This window comes from Sinohyriopsis cumingii, chromosome 18, assembly GCF_028554795.1.
Source record: "Sinohyriopsis cumingii isolate HCF-2022 chromosome 18, ASM2855479v2, whole genome shotgun sequence".
In the NCBI taxonomy this organism is placed as follows: Eukaryota; Metazoa; Mollusca; class Bivalvia; order Unionida; family Unionidae; genus Sinohyriopsis; species Sinohyriopsis cumingii.
Window position 1 is genome coordinate 3,286,500 of NC_142978.1, and position 26,792 is coordinate 3,313,291.

General features: G+C 35.1%; 1 protein-coding gene across 1 annotated transcript in view; it reads right to left on the bottom strand.

Moving 5' to 3' along the window:
* LOC149775975 (uncharacterized) overlaps positions 1-23,679 on the bottom strand; it is a 93,441-nt gene extending 69,762 nt beyond the window's left edge. The window contains exon 1 of the mRNA XM_089941077.1: positions 23,292-23,679. Within this exon, the coding sequence (XP_089797203.1) occupies positions 23,292-23,371 (80 nt within the window). The 5' untranslated portion in view covers positions 23,372-23,679. The remainder of the gene's footprint in view (positions 1-23,291) is intronic.
* Between the last annotated feature and the right edge of the window lie 3,113 nt (positions 23,680-26,792).

The window sequence follows — 26,792 nt, forward strand, 5'->3', positions numbered from 1 at the left end:
TTTCCATCAATCATTTGTGAAGCTGAAGCTTCGTTACTTCAAATTCTATTTGGTTTTTCAACTGTACGTGCTGTAATATCCAATGAAAACCAAATACAGACATACTAATCTAAATCAAGGTACTATCATCCAAACTTTCCTTTCTCACCAAATATGGAAGCAAAATATTTTAATTTACTGTTTTCTGGAAAATGTACTTGCTTCAGAAAGATCATTTTGTCTGACAATCGCAAGGAACAATTCCTTTTTCATAGACTTTAACCCTCGTTTATCAGGACTTGAAATAAGATGACATTGTAAATATCTGCTGTTGTCACTAAATATTTCTGAAATATGTGAAATTAAAAGTTTTATAGATACAATGTAAATTCCTAAACATAGTTAATGTAAATTTTCAATTTCATTTTCATATCTCTGAAATGTTTTACAGAAATTCAGATCCCAGATAAGCCCCCAATATCTGTTATGACACAATGTATTAAACTATGTAACAAAAAGAAGCGAAACCAGCATGTTTAATAAAGCCAACAATTAACGTAATTCCATCAGCGAAAAAGTGTGAATTTATGAGACACAGTATTGGGAATTAAGTTCTAAATAATCCTACGTGTCCTATCACATGTCCAAACGTATAGAATATTCCAAATGAATTTTAATTTCTTTAATTTCCTGTTCTACTGATACTATTGAAGGTCCTGATGTACCTTTGTGATATAATCAAAAATCTCTTTCAATGTTTTCTCAATAATCACAATGAAGTAATTTAGTCCAAACATACAATGAGCACTTTCTAATTCCAATGAATAATTTTTAAACAATCATCACAAATCATATATGAAAAAACCTATATGATTTCAGAGACTGATCATAAAATGGGAGTCAATAACGTTTTACCAAACCTCTCTCTCTCTCTCTCTCTCTCTCGATATATATATATATATATATATATATATATATATATATATATATATATATATATATATATATACAAAAAACCTATTGACCCAAGCAATGAGGAGCCCCAAAATTGTAATCCAATAAAATGAGCTCCAAACACTCAAGTATGTTTCACGAATGGAGTAACCTACAAACAGACCCAGACCAACTCAGAGTTATCAGCGTAATGATTTCGTTTTTAATTCATTGTGCGCAAAAGAGTTCCTGCTAATTTAAGTTACATAGGTTTCCTACCCCAGCCTGCTTGTAAACAACTCTAAACAAGCGTGACTGCCATAAGAGAAATTTGAAATATAGCATCTTGTATATAATATGAGTAATAATGCATTCGAGTTTGCTTAAGAATATAAATTGAAAAACTGCACTCACATGTTTTAATGACATCAGAGTATAACAAGGACATTCATCAATAATACGAATATCTCTTCCTGGTGTCTTTCTTTCCGTAATGGACAATAATTTTATATCGAAATTACAATGTCTTCAAGGTCAACTTGATAACGACTGGTTCAGTAATTAATGATAAATTTTTACTCCTGTTATTGATTATTCCGAATGACAAAATGCATGATCCGAACATAATATGTTTCCACTACTGGATTATTTCCAGAAATTCTTTTGAAATTATCAACATGTAGACTAAGATTGATATTCAGTCATTTTATCTTGACTCTTCTGAGTATATCACATTGGGGTAAGTTTAATCTCATATTTACAGACTCATAATTTGTTTTATTTCCTTTGCTATGTGTTCGTCGTCTTTCCTTTTCTCAAGATATAATGATTGCTTTCAAGAAATCCGCGCGACCGCTTTTAAAAATATATTTTTAGAAGATAATAAAATTGAATCGACGATCAAATGGAAAAAAAGACCTCAAATGCATAGCACACTCCTAATAGCTAAAAGTGGAATTCTACAGCGCACTCATGAGCTAAGTACAGCCCCATTAGCATTGTACACTATACCATTATACTATACGTCTACAGCCATTATACAATATTATACATGTAATATTACACTTTATTACTGGCGCAGTACTTTCAAGTAGTTTACAAATAGAGCAAGTACACCTGTACAGTTTAGACTAGTGCAAACATTGTCTGGTTTGAACATGACCACGTGCTATATCAAAAGACAGAATGCTATCAATGATCAATTATAATTTAACCGCTCTCTTGTAGTAAGCTATTGTATCATAGCATCCGAGTTAGCACCTGCCGTCTTTTTATTTGTCGAGTCCTCATCTACTCATTCGCCATAAAATTGTTAAGCAAGGCACACTTTTCGCTGTTGGGGTGATGTGAGGATGTTCCAACTAAGACGGTACAAACATGTCTCTTAAGGAGAGCGGTGAATCTGGCTTTAAAAAAAATGATTTGCTGATGAGAGGATGTGACCTTTTTGACCTTACCTTTGTCTGCTTTTCTCTTTCATTGGGATACTTAAACTTACGTATCTATCTCTATCTGCTGTAGAAATAAATACATTAAAACTAAACAATTGAATGCCATCCACTTTTTAAGCATAAATGAAAGACGCCTGAACTCACAGTGACCCTATTTTGTCTGTATGTGTTTTACTTTTGTATACGTTTTGCCCATGCACAATAAACAGAATGATCGATGAATAAATTACAGCATGGTGATAATACACTAATATCTTGGAACCTATTATTATCGCGATATTGAAATCCTGCAAATAAACGCATCGATTGTGTAAAGTTTTGGATACAAAACTAAAATAAAATTAAAACGTAATTAGTATGCTTGCGCATGTGCAATACAAATACAAAAATCATCGTATTATAGTTACAGCCGTAAAATAAATATATTTTTTAAAACCAGAATTTGGCGGTTTGACTATTGCTCTGGAAGATTTTGCTTTGTATGTATTTGAAAATCGCAGTGCTACAAACTGGTCTCTTAAAGTAAATCAAAGTTATCCAGCGATCAATATAAATTCAGAAATTAGGAATGGTGTTAACGAGATGCCAATCATTAAAATAAATACACCACACGCACCTGTTGCAGTCACAAGGTATGCAAGCAGCAAATAAGTAAAATGTATTATGAGGCTAACGTAGAATAGCGCGATAGCCTGTGAGTGTGATTTGGATTTCTAACTTAGCTTTAACTATTTTTCTGTCATATCGCTACGATGTCTGCAGTGTGGCAGTTTATAATGATGTCTACAACTGGGGCATTGTGCCGCAGATATATAGCATGATGTCCCACCCAGTCACATTATCCTGACACCAGGCCGACCAGTCCTAACACAAACCTCTTAATGCTGAACGTCCAGCGAGGCAGATGTTAGTACTATTTTTATGTCTTTGGCATGACTCGGCCGGGTTTCAAACCCTTGACATCTCGCATCCAAGGCTGACGTTCTGACGCGATACAGTCTGTAGTGTACACAATATGCTGGACCAAATGTACAAGATTGGAGTGCACATAAAAATCTGCTGTATAACGTGTGGCATCTTCCTAGTGTAGAAAGTGGTGCAGTTACAATATAGCTTCACCCACGGACAGAATCTATAGAAAATAAGGTGAGTATTTCTTCACAATTTTGAGAAAGGAAGAATATTTATATCAACATTCAAACTAGTTAATATAGAGCAATTAAAGTAAAACAAGTTGAAGTCTTCTATACTCGATGAGTAAAAAAGAACCAGAAACCCATTGTTAGCTCTAGGAAGCATTAATAACGATATTGTAAGTATTGTCATCAAGAAAACAGAGATTCATGTTAGCATAATGTCAATCAATAATAATTATATGGTGGCAACAGGCAAGGCTTGACGCATTTTGGATGACGTTGAAGAGTATTGGTATGGCATCAAATTTAGAAAAACAAAAATATGGTGAAGCAAACACGAATAATACACGTTACGTTTATGTTATCGAATTTTATATGCTTTTAAAATTACCAGAGTTCACTGAAATGCAATTAGCATATATTTTTGTTTCTTTATTCTTTGTTGGTTCATTCGGTGCATTTTGCCTTTATATTTATAATAAAGGTCACAGCCTTTTTTCCCCAGGACTTGGGCCCATTTTAGCAAGTAAGTCATATACTATGTGCAAACCATGGAATATTGACTAATAAAAATTAAGATTATGGTATATATTGCACATCCGCTACGCAATTGCTTATCTATTTTCGGAGTTGTCGGTGATTTCCGCTTCTGTCAATACAGTCTATAATGCCATGATAATTGTTTTTGTTTCCTCGACAGCAACCGAAAACAGTATACTAATCGTGTTGAGACAACTTTGTACCGCCGCAAGACATTCTGAATAGACGTGTATTCGTGTATGTAAACGTATCGAAATTAATTTGATAGCAGCACCAGAAACTTCAGTTAGTATCGACTTAGCCCGGAAAATAATTCCGATTGATGCACAAATTATGTTTGTTGTGGTTGCCACTGCATGCCATAAAAACCGTCTACAACGAAACACGCTCATTAGTATTTATGAGTAGTGCGGTTGTTTTGGTGATTTCATCTCGTAGATGTTGCTCCGTGTCGAATTGTTTTTTCTCTCACTTCGGTGACATTAAGTGTCTATTATAGTTCCTCAGTAATACCATCGCGTAGTACAATTACACGATTGGAAGACCCTGTCTTGACTCGTCACGCCCTGGCACAGACGCACACAAACTTCGAATCAATTGCTATTTTTACTGGCACAAAAGTCATATAATTATAAAAAATATCTGCCTGAAGAATATATACATTTTCAACAATTCTACCTTGTCGCGGTCTCGAAATGATGTTAATTGACTCCATCCACTATAATAACCGGATGTAATAAATAAAGACGATACAGACTCGTGCACTGTTAAGATGTGAGAATTAGGTTAATCAAACCCACTTGTGCTGTCAAAGGTAACTCGACCGTTTGTTATTTTACATTCTGATATTTCCTCTTCTTTGCTGGTCAGCAATTCTAAGTATATTGTAAATGAACTTTGGACATCATGTGGTGCGGGCACCTTTTTTTAGCGATTTGTCATCTAAGTATTGTTTTATTTTAGCTCTTTTGAGCCTGGCTTTAATATATTGAATGTCAACATTTGACATTTGTAATTTACCAGCTTGATCTAAAAAAAAATCACCAGCTCACATGGAACAACACCAGAAATAAAATGACAAACTCAGTCATATCCGCTTTAGTGCTAACCTGCTCAGATCTACATCTGCACCAAGTTGGGTTTAGTAACGTCTGTACATGTTAATGGACATATTGTATAATATTACACTCACTTCAATATGAAATGAATAAGCGTGTGCGGAGTTGTTGATAAGGAAACTTTGCTTCCGGCCAGTGCATGCAAAGCTTCAACGACGAGATAGACGCATAAAGGGCCGTCCTGTAGTATAGTTGAATTAAACAGTGGTTGTCGTCCGGGTTGGGTGGTATGACCATTCATTAAATAATAACAACTTCATATGGTGATCTGCATAGTTGAAGTGATTTTACCATGTCAAGCGCCAGGCCCTGCCCTAGGATGTGCGGGGCCCAAGGCAGCATGCGGAGCCCTAGGCAGCAAAAGCGATGAGCGAGGCCCCAAGAAAAAATTGCATTACCTAATTGATTTCCTGAAAGCGCAGGGCCCAAAGCGGTTGCCTCGTTTGCCTTACTCTAGGGCGGGGCCTGTCACGCGCAATATAATATCGAATCCATGCAGCTGATGCACGCACACATTTAAACAATCCCTCTTTCCCTTTCCCAGATAGGATCATAATGGTAATTATATTAACTGATTTAATTTCATATTCCCCATGTTACAATAATTTCAAAAGGGCGGCGATAATGTTAATACTCACTGGCTCAGATTGTCCTATTCCTCCCCACAGCGAATCCTATCGCACATTATTGCCGAAGAAATAATAATCGTTAGAAACTCACACGTGCCAAAAAGGGCAATCATTCGTCATTTGCTGGGTAGCGAACCGCAGGAAAGGGACAGGCCGGAGACTTTAAACAACATTATGAAATTGTTTTGAATTTAATGAATTAAGATTTCAAATAGTTCAGTATAAACTTCCTTAATATTGATCAATGAAAAAAAATTGTGTTTGATAATCTACTGCAAGCATGGCCGAATATACACACAGTGAAAGCCCATATAACTGAAAACTCATAGAATCAAATTTTATTCTCAGCTTAAAACGGCGATTTCCTTAGAGTTTAGCAGTTGTGGGAAGATACGTGTTTTCATAAGCGTTTAATTGTGTGTGCATGAGAGAGAGAGAGAGAGAGAGAGAGAGAGAGAGTAATTATAAGAGGATAAGGGTGTATGTGTGTGTGTAAGAATTAAAAAATAAGAAGGTTGTCATTTTTGTAATGTGCTTTTTATTATTTAGCGTTGCACTTATTACTATAACAAGTAACGTAACTACATACTTTCTTCAGAAAATAATGTCTGATCACATCCGTAACTTTAGCTAGTTTTTCTAAGTAGAAATACTGTCCAGGTCTCAATAAACATTTAGTGAATGATATATTTTTAAAACATTACCAAAACTCAATTGCAAATAATTGTCCATAATGTTTAAACACTGCATAATTTGATAATGTTCTTACACCACCACCCTCCCAGTACTTTAAATGTAATTCGTGGCAGTTTAATCCTACGACGCTTCAGTGGTCATTCTGACATCTTGATACACACGTCCATATATATGACAGGCATTGATCATGAAATATATGTATGCAATAGTTTTCTCTTTGAAAATCACTCCAGCAAATCTGCCTTTTAGAATAGTGTTTTGTCGATCTCCATCGGTGAAACATCAATAGAGAAGAAGCCAATCTCGTTAATAAAGTCATCGTATTTATTTAGCAAAGCATAACAAGCAAACAGTCAACGTTATGTTTATCATTTAAGGAAATAAATGGCAGCAATCACAGCTAAATAATCGGCAGACAAAGATAATCGCTTTAAAAAATGGTTTGCCTACAAGCGTCCTGATATGAATAATATTCCCTAAAAGCTGCCTCCTGTTATTTTGAAAAGACTTCGGTTTAGCGTATGGTCAACCCTGATTTGGTCCTGGCTGTTTCAAGAGTTTATCAGTTCAAAGACAGTTCGAAGCGAATTTCGGTTTTATGTATATTTTAGTTTAAATTTAAATTTCGAAAAAAAGTTGTACCACTTTTTGGTCCAGGCTTTTTTTTTCTGGGGAAAATGACGATATTAAAGACGGAACCATTCAGGATCTAATAAATAATTCGATCTTGAGTGATTCCGGTATTAGCGGGTTTCGGTTTTTGGAGTTTCTCCCAACACACACACACACACACACACACACACACACATAAATGCATACATATATACATACATACTTGCATGCATACATATTAAACAGGTTAGGATTCAATTATATTTTGCTGATTTTTCATGCCCATAACGGGAAATTGAACGATTAAAGTCAGTCTCAACATGTTGTAAGTAGGAATATGTTGCTTTTTTCTTTTGTGTTACATTTAAGAATAAAGACAAATTGCTTAACAACATATATTCCTTCAGAAAATCACGTCTGATCACATTAGTAACATATTTGTTCCACATAGGCACACGGTCCTTGTGTCAAGAAACATTAACGGGACCATATGCCTTTATAACATTAGTATAAGTCAATCAGAATATAGAATGCTAATCCATACTATTTATCCACTGTGCATGAATCATAATGTCTCTATCCAATTCCCGACCAACGTAAGGTGTTTTAAAGGAAGTTGTGGAAAAAAATCGTCAAACTTGATAAGACAAATTCTATTCTCTAAGGACAGTTTAATTCTACGACACTTTACTGGATAGTCTGACGTCTTGACATACCAAATCCATATCAATGACTGTCATGGCTACTGAAAACAACGTGTATAAAATGTGGCTTTAAGAATACTGTTTTGTCAGTAAAATGTTGGCCAAGCATCAAAATAGAGGCATGCATGGTTAATAAGTGCCGTGGTTTTTATTTAGCTAAGCAAAACGAACAACGAAGCTCAGTGATACGTGTGGATTATAATCAAAAAGATGAATAAACAAACAACGGCTTTTCACCATATAAAAAACGAATAGATAAAAATACTATCCTTAAAAGCTGGCTATTTTTATGATGCAAAGACTTCAGATTAGATTATTGTAGGCCCTAATCTATGTAAACAAACGTTTGAAGTGCTGATTTAACATCTCGTTCGCTTAGGGCTTTTTCTAGCTGATAAACATAATACAGTGTCTACTAAAAGTAAATAATCTGGTCCTGCGTGATTTAGAAATTATGGCGGCTTAATACAGTTCTGAGTCAGAAGTAATTTTTTTATATGCCTATTTTAGGACTGTTCCTGTAGTATAAGTGGTGAGAGCATCTGGGTCGTACCAAAGACTTTGGGTGGGACATGATGCTAACCGTCTGCGGCGTGATATTCCCGTGCTTGACCATAAATTTCCACACTGCAGACATTGTAGTGATATGACTGAAAATTTGTTAAAGCTGAGTTAAAAATCCAAGTCACACACAAAAAACACGCACACAAACACAGTGTACAATTTAAATGTTTGAACGAACGTTTATCACCTTTAAAACAGAGAGTTCTCAGTGTACTCGGAGCGTTTGGGTTCCGACAAAAAAGTTTTGCATCCAGGGGACGTACGTATTCTTGGGGTTATATTTTAGGAGATTCACTTGTATATCTGAACGTATTGGTTAAAATGAATAGGTGAACAAAATGATCGATGTACAACATGTATATCCTTCTCAGATATCTATAATACATGTATGCATTTCTTGAACCAAATCTTTAATGTCCTCAAGAGAGAGAGAGAGAGAGAGAGAGAGAGAGAGAGAGAGAGAGAAATAACCCGATATTACCAGCGGAGAGGAACGAAACCAAAAAGTGTAATTTAAATTAAATATTCAAGCAAGTCGTCGTTACTTCTTGTTTGAAAGAAGTTCAGATTTTGTATTTGCTCTGGCTGAGTGTTTAACCTTAGATATGAGACTCCAATCACTTCATACCTTTGTTTAGTTCAAAATAACTCTTCCTAAACCGTACTCACTGAAAGAAAAATGTACTTGATCATTTAGTATAAATATAACCAAACACAGAAGGTCAGCCATAGTTAAACTTATTAGTTTGCCTCAGGGAAGTTTGGAACGAACAACACTTGTTATCCTTAATCTTTTCATTTGACACTATGTAGAAGTCAATATAATGATAATGGCTATATAAGGATATTTCTATCTTCATTTTCGGCCAAAATATTAACGTTTCATTCATCCCGAAACCAGGGAATCTACTAATCTAAATCTTATTTCGTTTGTCTGTTGCATATATTACTTTTATCAGCATAAGATCTTGATGAATTAACGCTGAAATTCCCATACTCGTCTTACATCATCTGGATTGGGAGACTTTAAAAGTATTGACGGGACTAACTCAAATCAAGACTTGTCTTTCATTTGCTCTACACATGTGACATTTCCTTTTTTTGGGGGGGGGTCGCCATGTGTGCTAAGGTGTGGATAAGAACATCTTAATAAAATTAAAACGTTCATGATCAAACCTGCACGTAAAGACCCTGCATGTTTCCAGATTAAAAAATTAAAATCCGAATTAAATATTGCCTTCTTATCAAAAAGTGATCTCTAAATAAGTATATATGTATATAATATTTTATAAGGTAAAACCTACTAATATTTCTTCTTCTTCTTCTTCTTCTTCACATATTGCTACAACTACTACAACGAGAACAACTACTAATAATGTATAGTATTAATGATGATAATGACAATGATGATGAACTACTTCAAACACAACGAAATTAACACATCGTCTGTCTTATTTATCAGTCCAGTGTATCAGCTGAGTCACTGTACGATAAAACTATTCGAGAACCAAGTCCAGTACCATTACATTGTTGTAGCGTATGTTCAAATGTAAAAGCTGATTTAAATATGTTACAGTCGCATATGACACGGAATAACTTAGATAGCCCATACTCAGTAAGATTTCGCGACGAAAGTCACGGTGGAAGGACGGATAACTTTATCGACTGGCTGACCAACTCGCAGGATCTACTTCATCATGTCATTGCTAGATATAGGAAAGAAAAACGGTGACTCATTCTGTATCAAACTCATATACTACGAATGGTGCTTTCCCTTAAAAGACAGCGGTTAATAGTCATTTTTTCTTTTATTTCACCTGATGAACCGTTTTATAACAGGCATGTTCCTTTCAAAATTTTCAGCCCCTTACGTACCCCTTTGAAAGAATCTGCTGTATCCAAAGTCTTCTGGCTTGAGACACCATCTCCAAGCAAAAAATAACATTGTTTGTTAGGAAGCGCAAAAGCAAAACTAAATCACATCATGCAATCGTTGAGATTGAAATGTTTCTCTCAAACAAGAACGAAATATAAGAAGGAACCTCTGAAAGAAGATGTAAACGTATGTGAGGAAATACGGAGTGCTAAAGTGGACATTTGGTAACAGTTCTGTGTTTAGTGGAACTGAGAGATAAAGTCGTTAGCCCTACTCCAACTGAAAATTCTAGACCGTGTAAGATTTCAAAGTAAAGAGATTGTGCAAGGGTAAATGCTAATAATTGTCCTAATGAACCTTCTCGATATAAAGAAATTAGTATCATTTTCAATGGAAGTCAGCCAGACAATGCATGATCTAAAAGGTAAATGGGGGACAAATTTATATATATCGATAGACATGTGATGTGTATAATGGTTGATGTACATCGCAAGTTGATATCGAGTTTACTCAGGGTTGATATAGCCATTATTGATACACAGTAGAGACCAGGAAGAAAACTTCAAGTTATTGATATCTAAAAAATAATATTTTAAGATCTGATGTAATTAAGTAATTTGATTGAAAATTACGTTACAAAATTATTTTGTCATGTCCACACATTGAATTTTCTGTGTCCTAGATTATTAAATCATGCTTGTAACCATGTGAATTATAAACAAATATTAAAGATATTCATGGGCATTTTGTTTCTTCTTTTGTTTTATCGTTGAGATACTTTTGTTTGGTTCCCATGTCAAACTTAAAGTTATATATGGCATAATATACTTAAGATTTTAAGTCCTGAACAAATGTACCAAAATGACATTGATTTTATTCATATTTCCTAATGGGCATATTTTTATTAGTGAGCATTGTTACAATTGAGGGCTCTTTATTTGACCAAGCGGTGTCAACCCCTGGCGTGATTCCCGCTAGAAGCCATAAGTTTACCTCAAGTTTCCAAAGACTTCCATACAACTTCAGTTGTAAATTAGAAAACCCGACGTGTTCTTTATATAACTAAATTGTACTGTCATCAGTGCAAGACCACAGATCTCCCAACCTGCCAAATATCTATCTACCGCACATCTGCATGGTTTCTCTTCGTTAGGTTTCCGTACCGCCAGCAGTTCACGCCGCAGAAACTATACGACTGTCCTCATAACACAGGGCACTATTTTATCTACGCCACCTTAGGCCAGTCAGTCCGAGGTTTCCAGGCTCATTTCGCCAGTACAGCTGCACCAAGTTTGCCACCATGGCAACATTAACGGTATCTGCTAAGTCCCTTCAAGTTGATTTCATTGTGTAATTTACAGGTTTTCTACCGTAAATACTGCCACTTCAGTCACACTACCAATGTACACCACTAGATTTTAATAGGGACTATGGTATTCCAGGGTCACTCATTCGATTCGGACCTGAATTCACTACTAGTGAACCATGGTAACATGGAAACTCACTAACACTTTACTCCGTGACGTTTGCTCCTAGTAATTGGCTAATTAGTTCGGGCAAATTAATATTTATATTGCACCGATTTCCAATAATCAGACAAGTAATCACAAAGTCTAAACATTCCTTAAAAGGGGGCGCTATAACCGAATGCACATACTCCAAATTTATTACAATATATTGGGTGTTAAAGCATACCTTTACAGCTTTAAATTATCACAAGACATGAAAACTACTAGCCACTACATTCCAGGTATCCAAATATTATGTTTACGTCAGCATAGCTGGTGAGGGAGTACTCTAATCAAAATTACATTTAACTATAATTACCACATTATCTGCTCTAGGAAGATACCGAATCAAATGCAAGGATCGCAACGTTGGCAGCATGTAACAACACAACATATAAATAGTACAAAGGTACACTGCGACTATCTCATCTGTTGTGTCAAAGATTTAACGAGTTTAAGATAAAATCACCACTCATGGTATTATTAGTAAACGTATGTGTGTTTACGAGTTTGGATACGATAAATGTGCGATCATAGCGTGATGAGTTCTAAAATAGCATCTACAACAAAAACGTTTATATGTTGATTGCAAACATAAAAAAGATAGGAAACAATGTAATAGAAAAGCTTCAGATTTGCCAGTTTTGTTTTACTGACAACGTGAAAATTAGCATCATCAACATTGATAGCAAGATGGTTACAATAGCTTATTATGAGGACGGAATAAATTCGTATTTGCTTAAAGTTACTGATGCAGTTGATTTAAAAAAAAGGTCAACGATGTTTACAATTCTTTAAAATGTGTACGATAACTGCAGCTCTGCATCGAGGACGACTGATCATGTCAGGTATTTAAAGGACTTTGATTACGACCAGAGAAATCTGTTTGATTACACAAATATCATTAATATGTGGTACAAAGTTACACTAGAATAAGAAACTAATAAAATAAGCTATGTGAAATAAACAGCTAACTAAAACATATATTTACATTTTGGAGAATCAATCGAAAAATGTTATGCCTTCAGGTACCAGGTAGGCATTATCGAAATGCATGCGTTTGCAACATACAACGATGAAGACAAATACGTACTGGCAGAGATAATTATTTTCTTCTGGGCAAAGAAGTCACGTTTTCAAATAGCGAAGGCTTAAAAATTACGGTTGGAAGTCAGAAAAGCGTTTGGAACGAAAAACCTTAATATTTGTCGAAACAAGAAATTAAGGTATATATTTCAGCATACTGGAACAAAATTTCAATTGTTATGAAAAGTTTAGAACATCTATTGGACAATATATTTAACAGATGATTACAATGTACTCTCCAAGTGTATATACGCGCGTTCTATCAACTTTTGTGGAGTCTACAAATTGACATGGATGTGCTCCCCGTAGGTACATCTGTGAAAACTATTTATTTGAACTATATAAAGTAACTAAAAAAAATATTGTTTTTAATTCTTCGCAGTGCATCTAATACATACTAAATAAGCATTTAGTGAGCACTTTTATTTCCGTTTATTTACAGGTTTATACCTTAATGCACATAACCTAATAAAAGTTCGGTAGTCCAGAGTCTATTGTTATGTGTATTCCTAAAATTCATGCCACTCTATATGTAGGCGAAAACCCCCTCCATCCCATCACCCCAGCAACAATTTGCAACTTACAGAGAGATAGAAGATAGGTAAGATCTGGGCCGGCGCCAGACTATCTGGCGCCCTAGGCAAGGTTAGATTTGTGGCCCCCCCCCCCGAAAATATCAATTTCAAAATTTATAAACAATACATTTTTAATTTTTTTTTTTCAACATTTGAAAGTTTCGTATTCGCGCAATTTTCACTCACTCAGATTGCTTGTTTCGGTCAGCCTTGTGTTTCGGTCAGACAGAATCTACCCGATTATTTTTCCCTGTATGAAATAAACCAGGATAAAAAACGACCCTCAGTAAAACTGAAATTTATTTATTTATTTTTCAAAACTGTTGTTAATTTGGAGAAATGCGCCCCCTGAAATCAGCGCCCTAGGCGGCTGCCTAGTTTGCCTATATGGTACAGCCGGCCCTGGGTAAGACCAGCACCAGCACCGTCCTGGTGTTAAGTGGAGTCATGAGAGTACAGAATGGTTGAGGCTCGTTTAGGGTCAAGTCTTTGATGTCTTCGATAATTACCTTGAGCGTAAACAGCGAAGTTATCCAGCCCTTTATATTCTTTTATATGTATGTAGAATTGTTTTCCTGCTGGCTGTGTAAATATATGTTACATACAATTAGCTGTAATGTAATGTCTTGGACATACGAGGACGATATATATCAATCAGACTAAGATAATTTAGCATTTGATACAGATCAAAACAAAAGTCAGTTAAAATATTTTACAATCTTCCAAAAAAGCTACATTGATACAGTAGACAACGTTCCGTTAGCATGCAGAAATCAAACATTATGTCAGTCTACCTTCCATACCACACAAACTGTCAATTTGAGTACCAGTATTTTATTCATTGCTTGTATCTGATCTCGGCTATCTCCACGTTTTATTCATTATTTCTATGTTTCATGTTGAAACGAGTTTACATTTGATACTTTCATAGTTTATAATATATACCTTTTGCGGAATGTGCGTTTTCATTTCATAGTGTGCTGAATAATAAATGTATTTCGCTGGCTTTATCTTCCTAATCCATAGTGCAGATTAATGGTATAGTTTCCGAACTGAATGTGTTGTTGACATTACCTAGCAAATTATGTGTCTGCTGTGATGCTGTAAATCACTAATACATACATACATTTTTTAATCCGAGTTCTTCTCAACAAAGCAGATCAATTCAATTATTTTGCATGTTAAGAATCTATTGGAGCTATTCAACCTGACGAGATCATTCGACTTGAACAAATATCGCGCGATTTTCTGATTTCCTTCGCAAATATGTTATAAATACTATTTACTACAATATTGCTAGCTTACCATTTCAAGTATTTTATAGACAAAGCCACTGCCCGGCACGATACTTGGGTTTAACTTTGGTATGCTACCTTGTGGAGTTTGTTTAGATTTGAAAGGTGCTAAGGATGAATGTGATATAAGACGATTGAATGGTACGTAAGTCATGTGTGGTATATCTTCTTGCTGATGAGAATCGATGCATTTTGTCGTACATTGCCAGTCTTACACGACTATACATCACTTTAAAGGATTGCAAACATCTCGGTGGATTTCTTGAGATCTTTAATTTGGGCCGTAACTTTAACCAAAACACATTTTTATTCCGTCGTCATAATGGGCTATTTTAACCATCTTGATATAAATGCTGATATGACCGCTTTGGTGGTTTAAGTGGTTTAAGCGTCCGCCTCGAATGAGGGAGGTCGCGGGTTCAAACCCCTGTCACGTCACACCAAAGACGTATGACAAATTGTACTAGCAGCTGCCTCGCTAGGCTCTCAGCACCGAAAGGTTAATGCTATCACTGCTCAAAATGGAGTCGGGATTAATTGACTAGTAGAACATAATGTCACATGTCTGAGATATGATGCCACAGAGTTCGACATCACTATAAACTGCCACACAGCTGACATCATAGCGGTATGATTAAAAAAGATTTAAAGCTACGTTGTAAATCCAGATCACACACACACACACACACACACACACCTACACATCAAGGCTAAGATTGCCTAGTTTCACGTTATCATTATATCAGAATGGTTAATTTGCAGCTCTTCAAGTGCATTGTATGGTATATTTTCTGATGGTTGCAATCAACACACAAACCTGTTAGATATCTTGTATTTTGTTTTAGAAACGACCGCTCACGTATTCTGTCCTTACTTGGAAACAAATATATTTTTATCCTTGATACCGAAAGCATTGATTTGATTTTAAAATCGATACGAATTATTATACTTTTGTAAGAACTGTTGAAATTATCACATTGTACCTCTGTAGTGTCTCTGTGTTGTTTTAAAATATTCAACGTATTTTGTAGTATTTCATGTCTTGCGCTCATCTCAGTTCCAGAGTCTGTACTAGAATAGATAGAGTTGTAGTTACCCTATTACAGTCAATTTCGACTCGTATTCTCCCTCACCATCTGTGCTTGCTTATATACATTTCTTCTATAGCTTCAATCCCAATGTATCAGTGACTAGTAGTTTTCCTTTTTTTTTTTTTTGTCGTACTAATTCAAACTTGTACAAGTGTGCTTTAAATTTCAATATTCTAGCTACTAAAGGTATTCTTGATAAATTTAGATGTATAAAAAGAAGGTCTTATTTTTGCATTTGTTAAGTGCTGCACAACTAAAGGTATATTATGGCATATATAACTTTAAGTTAAAGAAAGAAACACATGAAATTATCTCAACGGAATTCTCTTTCTAGTCCCAAAAGAAGAAACAAATTGCCCAATAATATCTTCAGTTTTATATTAATTCAATTTGGTAACAGGTATCGATCTTATATCATTTGATCATTAATACAAGACAGTACGTTCATTATCTCAACTTAAAATAGAGATTACATAAAACAGTTGTCCTGAAATGTTTCAATGACATCAGATATAACCAATCAATCTTATAGATACCGATAGTATGAAGTTTTCGTCCTGGTAGTCACTGCGTTGATTATGTCAACATTGAATAAACACGAGACTGATAACAGCTTGCAGTGCCTGTCAAACGTTATATGCATCACAAGTAGATGTGTAAGGATTCAAGCACGATTTACCTTTTAAACAGATCGTCTAGCAGACTTCCAATGAAAATGATATCAATTTCTTTATATCACGAAGGGTCATAGGGATATTTATAAACATTTACCCAACAAGAATATATTCACTTAAGAAATATACGCGTTCGAGTTTTCGATGGGCGAACGGATGTTCACTTACTATACCAAAGTAAAATTAAGATACAAATCATGTGTAAGTGTGATTCTGAGTATATATCATAACAATATGACGAGGGAACAAAACAAGACCGATTAGATAAACACGTTATATATACTAGCATTATGATTATTGTGGCAAAGAAAATCAACTACATTCTACTTAATATTGATCTAAATTAACTAACTGACAGTTCGGACTATAAGGATAATCAGTGAAAATGTTTCTTTTTTCTGTATCTATTTATAGAGACATTGAACCATACTTAGGTTCTGCATTTGTTCTTATGCAAGTAATACTGTCTCATATACATTCAACTTATGTTAAGTACTCGGTTTCTTTAGTGGGTCTTCGTCTTTATCATTTTTACCATCCGTGGTCTTTGTTAGTATTGTTATTATAAGCTTTGCTATTATTGTTATAATTGTTGCAGCCTAAACTCCTCAACATTTGAATAAACATCGTCTATGCGTCATCAACCTTGTTGCGAGCTTCATCATCATTATCCTCATCATTATTTCTTCTATTTGAATTTCTAGCTTCCAGGGAATATTTGATTTCAACTGCGAAAATAATAGGAGGAGTACAAGCTAAGCTCACCTTTTTAACATATTTAAGTATTTTCAGTCACTAAAGCTAGTCAAAATTAATCACATAGCTCTTACTTTTCCCTCCTTTTTACATTTGTTCGACCAGAGACAGAACCGATCTCATTGATCCCATATGAAACCTCTGACACCGATATAACAGCTTAGTTTTAGGAAATCATTCTCTCCCAATGGAATCAGAGAGAGAGAGAGAGAGAGAGAGAGAGAGAGAGAGAGAGGGAGAGAGAGAGAGAGAGGTAGACAGGGGAGGAAGAGAGTGGTGTTCATATATGTAAAACGTAATATTTTCATTCTATAGAATCGAAAGTTCTTAATTATTGGTGTAGTTCAGGTTGAACATCTGCCTGTTGAAACAAATGTAAAACACAAATTTATCAACACATCGAAGACTGAGCTTAATGCCCTACCCGTTGCAATCAACTCCCATTCTATGCAAACTATTTATAATTGCAGACGGCAGAACAAATATAATAGCCAAACATTTTTAATATAAGTAATTAATTGTTTGTGCTCCGTCGAGATCAACGACTATTACATTACGTTTTGCTAAAGTATGTTACACACTAATCTTTCATTATCATTTTGCATGGAACCAAGCACAAAATACATGTAATAATAATAATAATAATAACAATAATAACAATAATAATAACAAAAAAACTTATAAAACACTGAATGCACAAAATTAAATATCGCCAGTTAAACCAGATATATGTGCACAGAAAGGCTATACAGTTCATTTTTTTTGTTGTTGCTGTTTTTGCAATTGTCTAGGGTTTTTTGTGTGCATCCTTATGGGTTATCACTTTAATGAGAAAGGTCAAACTGTAGAAAACTTCGAGGAGAAAAATTAATTTATAATGTACAAAAATATTTCCTTATATTTTCATTATTATCCAGAATGCGTAAAGTTATTGTATATTGTGCCGAAAACATCCTAAAGGCTCCATGCAGGAATTACACATGTACGGAAATCGATGAATTACATTAGTCTTTCTAGCACATTCATGCACATTACACAAAGTTAAGCAGTTAATATATGTCTTGGTCTTAGATGATAGCGATCATTGACGTATATGGTCAGGTTTGTGCTATAGAAATACATATGCCACCGTCAAGGACGTATAATGCAATTGAATAAAATCTAAGTTGGAAGTCTTTGAAAATCTCATAATTGGAATTAAAATGGCATTTTAATGTGTAGTTAAATTTACTATAAGGTAGGCATCAATAACCCAATAACTCTTTAACCTGTTCCTTTACGTCTTTAAAGCCATAGTCGCAGTAATATAGCAGACTGCAGTGGAAAAAAAAAGATGGAGCGTGGGTTTGAGCTTATAATTTTGGAAAGACATATCGTCACATTTTTCAGCTCGTAATAAGGCAAAGTAACAGTCCACCTCATTCGCCCTGTTCCTAACATTTGCCCCAGGTTTATTTATTATAATGAAAACTTCATAACAAACGTACAGAATATGATTTACTGTCTACTCCAAGTAGCCTACAATGCAACTTTTGCATGCGAAAGGTCACTGTAATGTACTGAATGTCATCTCAAACATTACATTTGTTTAGTTTTGACACTCTGGATCAAAGTTACCTTAGGAATGACACTGGAATTTAACATGGTGGGCTGCTAGGACCCCTAGAAAGAATGAATATTACACCGGTACTTTAACATTTGTAGGTCTCTATCGGCTCTAACGTAAATGTAACTTTAAAATTACACCATTCCTGTCGTCTAATACTCCATTATCCATGACTATCAGCTGCCTACTATGATTGTATAAATCATCCAATATTCATATAAATTATAATGGAAGATAAGGGGTATAGCAATTATAATATATATCCCCGACAACAATATTTTTAAAAAAGGACTAACTGCCATACCCTACTGCCGCATCATCCACTTAGAAACAAATTAAAATTCAAACCGTCTATGTAAAATCTGTCATCACCTTATAAACAAAAATATCATCTCCTTTCCATCATCATAATCCATAGTACTATCATAAATAGAGCGAAAGACAAATAAATCAAGACATTATTTAAGAACAAGCAAAAAACTTGCTTTTGACAATCGAAACACAAGCTTATGTAAGACAGCGTAGTTCGAATGCGAGATAGTTTTAAACTTTTTGTCTTCCTAAACGCTCCTCTGCTGGAATAGTAAGGATGCAGGATAGTAAATAAATGGATATTGATCATTGCACATTGCACGTTGGATATTGGAAAACTGGGTTTTCGATACATGATGACTGGATTGGAAGTCACTCCAAAAGGCGTATTGGTTTTTGGTTGTAGTTGAAAGGTTTATGCAGCATTTCTGGTCCTTACGGCACATATTTGGGGAATATGACTTCCAATGAGCAAAACAGAAACTATGCATTCTAATTAATACTAACTGATAGGAATGCTTAGAATAAAACTTAATAAGTGTACATAGGTAATTCACATTTAATCAACTGTCACAAATTTAATCAACGGTCACTTAAACAAGCAATCGTTTGTCTTGTAGCTTTAAAAACTTTATCAGAAAATGGCAAAGTCCTAAATATTTCTAACGAATTTTGACACAACCCCAAAATGTACAATACGAGTAGTGCACAGGTGTTTTCACACAAGTATTACACTATAATAGTCAACTTTACAGCTACACGTTAAGGGGTGAATTCAAATGCAAATGTGGATCGTTTGGATGGTGAATTATGTTCTAGGTTTTGAAAGTTAGAAAATTGCTTTTACTAGTGGCAGTGCACTGATTATTTGCACATATTTATTATTGCAGTGATACAGTCGGGGTAATTCTGCAAGTTAAAACTTAATTATAATGTAAAAATGCTGCAGTACTCATTGGGAAACATATGAACATGATATGGCCAAATACACGATAGAATGACCAAGAAGAGCACATATACCTTAACGTTTCACTTCCCGTTAGACGCCGCAGAGACGCATAACGTCAAACCCAAGATCATTACTACTTATATTATTATGTTATGCAGCTATTTTAGGCACGAACAATCAAAAATGTTAAATCAAAAACCCATTCATTTCTTTCAATTAGCCTAATATTTTACAATGTAATACATCGGAGTTATGTATTACAACCCAGCCCCTTTTATGTTGGCGATTCTTTAAAAAACTGCAAATACATATAATTGTTGGATTAATTTGCACTCATGTTGATCTCGCTGATATTAATTAGGTTGTTTATAACATGCATTTGGGCTGTGAAAATTTAGTTTTGTGTTCAAAACGTGACCGAAAATATTTAAGATATTTTAAAAGAAAATACTCATTGCATGGAAAACTGATGAGTTGGATATCCATGTTAGTTTTATCTAAAGTAGTTGTTTATTTGTGAACAAAGTTTTTTTTAGTGTGGCGTTGGTAACGGGAAGTGAAGACATGATATGTATCGAGGTTAACTGGATTTATCTGAAGTGTATTATCAAAGAAAGATTACATGTTGTCTGGGTAGACCTCACATCTTTCTCGAGTTCTCATGCTACGAAATAAATTATGTTGGCAATGACAGCTGCTGAAAAGGACATATCTAGATCTATTTTTTATTTGCTTACTTACAAAAGCCAATGTAGATACATTTATTTGAACATATACAAGATATGCGTTGCAAAGAGTTGTAGGATTTCAGATTTCCAGCGCCGTGTTTGTATCTTTCGTTCATTTCGTATTATTTTATAATTAGTTTATAATTGTACCTAAATATACATTAACATGTTAACCATATAATTATATTAACAATTACGTGAATGTTATATCATTCACAATTATGATTTAGATTTTAAAGGTCAACAAAACATTTTTTTGATGATACTTTTATTTAGGTATCCGTATCCATGAAAACCACTTATATAAATAATATCTTGAAGGCAAATTATATTTATTTTTACTTTCTTGCTTACAGGTTTTGGGAATATGCAAGCTGAACCATGATGCCCCAAGACCCTACTGCTCCTCTTATGTCCGTTGATCGCACACCATATCACTTTGTTCGAGAGTGAGACCAATGTAAAACGATGGTCGTTTCTAACATTATAATTCCCGTTGTCACCAGAAGTTATATCAATATGGCGCCCGTAATATTCTTCCTTTATGTCGCCATAGGAGTTTTGAATATAAAGTCAAAATTATGAACGTTTTGGTATTCATTGAAAATCAGAAAAGACTAGACACGTCTGTCAAAAGTTGTTTTGTCATCGAATTGAATTGTTCAAAACGTTTTTGATGTTATTTTTGGGCAAGAGTTTCAGAACATGTTGTGCATGATCAAATTCGTCTTTGCTGAGTCGAGGAAATAAAAAATATCTGCTTTAGAAAAAGTCTCATATTATCAGGTCTTTTGCTGACAATTTGTGGGCTAATGCATGTGCATTTGTAAAAGTTAAATGAAGCTGAAACGATATCTTACAATACGTATTTATACATTTTCCCCTCAATGAAAAGTGGCATATCCTAAATGGAATATACAAACCATGCGCTAAAATAAAAGCAAAATCTTGTTTAGGATAAATTTGTTAGTTTAACATATTTATTACAAACAATAAGTCTTAACAAATGTTCTTACTTTAGATTTGAGTCTGTATAGTTATATAGGTCTAGGACAATTTGTATGTTGAATCGACTTTAGCCAGGTCCAGTGACTCGTGGATACATACAAATGACACCAGTTTTGTTTGTTCCTTACTCCAACATTGGACCGCTCGGGTGGGCTAGTGGATGGAGCGTCCGCCTGGGATGCGGGAGGTCGTGGGTTCGATCCCCGACCGAATCAAACCAAACTGTCACACTGCAAACTTCGTAGTGATATGACTGAATTTTTTTAAAGCTACGTTAAGAAATCCAAATCAAAGACACACTCACTCCAACATTGAAAAGAAGAAGAAGAAAAAACCAAGTAAACATATACCTAGATCAAATTAAAAAAGTGAAACGAGCAAGGCAAATAATCAGTCAGGTAAGCGAACAATGAAAGCTGTTGATTCTTTTAAAAAGAGGTTTCGAAAGTAAAGAACATTAACTATGGGGCATCATTATCGTACGATAATTATCGCTTTCCTTAACAGCAACGCGATACATTACATTATTGTAGTCGTTTGCTGTCGCGGTTTCTCAGTCACGAAACAAATAATATACGTTTAGCAGTTCTACATTACACATAAAAATTATTACAAACAATAAGTCTTAGCTAATTAGACATTAATGCTATTCTAAAAGAAATCCAATGTTCGACATGCTGCCAATATTTATATTTATAAAAGGTCTTTTTGAGTAATGACTATAATATAACAAGATATTTCTTACTTACGTTTTGTGACTTGTATAGTTATGTGCGTCTAGGACAATTTATATTTTGAATCGACTTAAGCTCCTCAGTGTGGTATCTTCATTACAATTGTCAATGAGAAATCATTAAAACAAGAGTGTTCAGGTTTTGTGTGTTTGACAGGTCATATGATGTACTTTTGCATAGGAACTAGAGAAATGAGAGTACCTATAATAATCAATCGCCTTTGTAACGGCTTATAATTCATTGTCACGTGCAGCATACATATAAAGTAGAACATACAATTTAAATAGTTGTATAAGCAGCAAGACATATTGGTCGAAACGAAATAACGTATAATGCAGCAACATTACAATAAACGAAAACAATTCTATCTAAAGAACTACTATTGCCGCTTTAATTGCTTTTGCAATTTCTGTCATAGCTGAAAGCGTAGTCTACATATAAAACAAGAAAACAACAGTTTCAACAAAGAGAACACATACATCTACGAGTATTAATAGTTATATTTTCAGCTACAGCAATAATAACGAGAACAAATACCATAACAACCATTACTCGTTCCACTAGTATAATTATCGACTAAAAGAACTAGTACTGTGTAGACTATGGAATTTTTCAACCATGTCAGAATAAAACACTTGGACATAGTTTAATAAAGAATTGTAACTAGGATACATATAATTCTTACATTAATTTCCATAAGACCTTGTATTTATAAGATTTTGCTTACTCACCCGTTCCACTCTCCAATGACGGTTATTGGAAGCAAAATAAGTCCCAAAAAGGATGGACTCAGTACTTCGTTGAACCACATCGCATACCTGTGTTGATTTAAATTCGGTTTAAGTTATAATGTGTTATGTATGCAGTATGCTCTTTTCCATCTGAAACGCCCAAGTCTAAAGTGTATGCTGTAGAACTAGCTCAGCCGCTGGTGACGATGATAGGTACACTTTTAAATTACTGATTAAATGTCAATTGTATCAACTAGGAAGTTATACTGTTTCATGAAATACATTGGTTTTGATAAGCTTGTATCTAGGTAGCCAGGTTTTGTGACCAACTCACGGATACATAGAAATGACACCAGTGTCGTTGGTTTCTTGCTTCAACATGTAAAAGAAAAAGAAGAAAAAGAAGTAAACATATACCTAGAACAAAAACAAAATAAGCTAAACGAGAAGAGCAAATAATCAGCAAGCAAACTAATGGTTGTCCAGTGAATTTCTAAATAAGGAACTTTAATCCGATACGTGGCTATTGGTGCAATAATATTTAGGATATTTGGATTAGCTGAAGATTTTATCTCCCAATATGTCACTCGTTATTTTAGGACTAGCTAAATCGAGCCATTTTCTGATGTGTATATACGAATACCCGGTACAAGTTATATTTGTTCACTGTTAGGTTTTGAAATGTAGGTTAGGATAATGTTCGTTGGTGAGCTTTTTGTCGAATATAAGACTTCTTCCATCATTTGAAAAACATAGCGCTTTTTTGTACCATCGACAAAGATTTGGTCCTAATAAAGCAATCGGAGAACAAACATATAATTGTCACGGATTTTTGTATTTAACAGGCTGTTTAGAAATTTGTATTTACTTCTGTGATGTTAAAATAGTACCATATTTATACTATTGTATATCTTGTTTTTCTATGTATAGCCCACTGTTCTGAGTTTTGAATTATGAATCATGGGTTAATTTTTCTCTCATAAACTACTACCGGCTGTCTGATCTAATTTGTCTGCAAAGACATTTCGTAATTTAGAAGTAGTGATGACGTTTGACGAAAGCAATTTCAGAATGAATCGGATTCGACCGCTCCGGTGGCCTAGTGGTTAAAGCGTTAATTTCAATTGCGGGTAGTTGTGCGTGCAATCCCGGGCCGATTCATACCAAAGACTTGTAAGGTTCGAACTAGCTGCTGCCTCGCTTGGCGCTCATCATTAAGAGTTTAGTGGCAGGAATGGTCGGCCTAATATCAGGATAATGTGACTGGGTGGGACATCATGCTACATCTTTGGCTGCATCTGTCTGCTTCAACATAATTGTTTAACTAGCACATAAACAGTAAAGTATGTATTATTTACTAACGCTTTTGCTGCTTGATCAACCACATAAGCTGTGTGCTACATCAGACGCTCGTGGATCGGTGGTCAAATAATGAGTGATGGAGAGCGAAGACTTCTTGTCCATGGGGATAGGATCAAATCAGATGCGTTTGTGTGATATCTAACTATATGTATTGTCCGTGAATGTGGAAAGGATAGTTTGAAAATCTATCTCTGTCGTAACCCAGATCTGCTGCTTAAGTTAGCCAGGCACAGAGGTAGTTATTTCAATTGATGTGCTTATAAAGTTGGATTGACTTTGTGTGTTCAAGGTAGTAATAGGTGTTAAGAAATCACTCATTACCTATCCCTGTATGAGAGAGTTCTGTTAAGGCTGATGTAGCTAGTGGACAGCTTGTTCAACATTGCTTTTGTTTGGGTGCTGGAGGAGGCAGATAGTCCTTGCTTCGGATTCCGCGAGGACATGGGAGATTGTTGCAGATGAGTGGTCCCATGCATCATCTCCATGATGTGGTCCAACTTTATGTCAACTTGTGCGGTGATGACTGGTGTAATCTGCTGTAACGCATGCAGTGTTATCCGGTCAATGGTAGCTTGATTGACTGTATCTGCTGCATGTGTTGCTCCAGATTCATCCTGCTGTTTACGGAGGTTGTCACGGAATTGTGTATGAGTTATATCAATATGTATATGTGAACAAAAATGTACTCGTGTTTCGTTGCCGCGTACAGCGTCACCCGAGGGTGGTATCTTTTTTCGGTTCTAGTTATTTCGAAATACTGAGCGAGTGAAACTCAAACCATGCTGCATGTACAAATTGACTGCAGCTGAAAAACCCAAGTACCTAGCTGAGCATATCTGTCACAGCTAGTATACATATAGAGCAAATTCTCTATAAACGAATTGCACTACGAAGATTCTTGTCAGAAAGCTTACCCCTTTACGGGAGCAAAGCTCCAGCCGTAGAGCTGCCTTATACATGGTTCGATGTGGGGTCACATAACTCTGTGTGGTTTCTTGTGACGCATACGCTGTGTCTGGTGAAGTTGGTTCGGAAGAGTGTAGTGGTGCTCTCGATGCGAGGGACCAGGGCTTCTCGACCATCGGGTCTGTGTTAAATGTGACGGCTCTCGAGGGTTCCTTCAACAGACTGAGAGGGGCGGACCGTGCGTGGGCGCTTCTCTGACCATTGACTAGAGCGAGTGGAACCGGAGTTACATCTTTGACGTCAATTGGGCGCCACGATAGTTATATATATTATTATGTTCCATGTTGTTATTTTCACTATTGCTATCCCAGCAAATTTACTTGCATTTCAATATCGTTATATGAACGATACATTCAAATTTGCATGCATTTCAATATCGTTATATGAACGATACATTCACTTTTACATGCATTTCAATATCGTTATATGATCGATACATTCAAATTTACATGCATTTCAATATCGTTGTATGAACGATACATTCAAGACTTTGTTTATATTGGGGTGTAGATCATATACTTTTATTTTGTTGATCATTGATAGGACTTAATTCACGTTTGTTTGAAATTCCATTTGTTAAATTCATGTTCGAGTTTGTTCGTTGAGTTACTTGTTGTTGATAGTTCCATGTTAGGAAACTTATAATTTTCCTTATCTTTTTGTTTATAATGGTGTCAGATTTTGTTAATATTTAATTTGCGATTATAAATGAATATCCTATTAATGCAGTTGCTTTGGGTGTCTTCCCTAATCCAGTCCCAACCCGACTTCATCTTGTGACAGTGGTCAACTGACCCAATCCGTGAACCAATGGACTGAACCCACTTGACATTGTATATTTCTTCTCTTTTTTATTTTCACTCGTTCAACTCGTCTGAAATTAAGGGATCTAACTGGCACACTGATACATCTCGATTTGATAGTTTGTTACATACCATGTTTGTGTCTTGCCTTAATGGCAAAAGTCGGGGATAATTACTTCAAGTTTCCCATCACGTTATCTTCACTGTCCTAATACGGTAATAGGCCAATACTTTATTGTTTTGATTACCTTTCATTTCCGTTCTATATCTTTCGAACATTTTGCGGTTTAGATATAAAACATGACGTAATTGAATGTTAGTGCTAGGAAATGTGTTGCATATTACATTGCCTCAAGTTTTATCTTCAAGG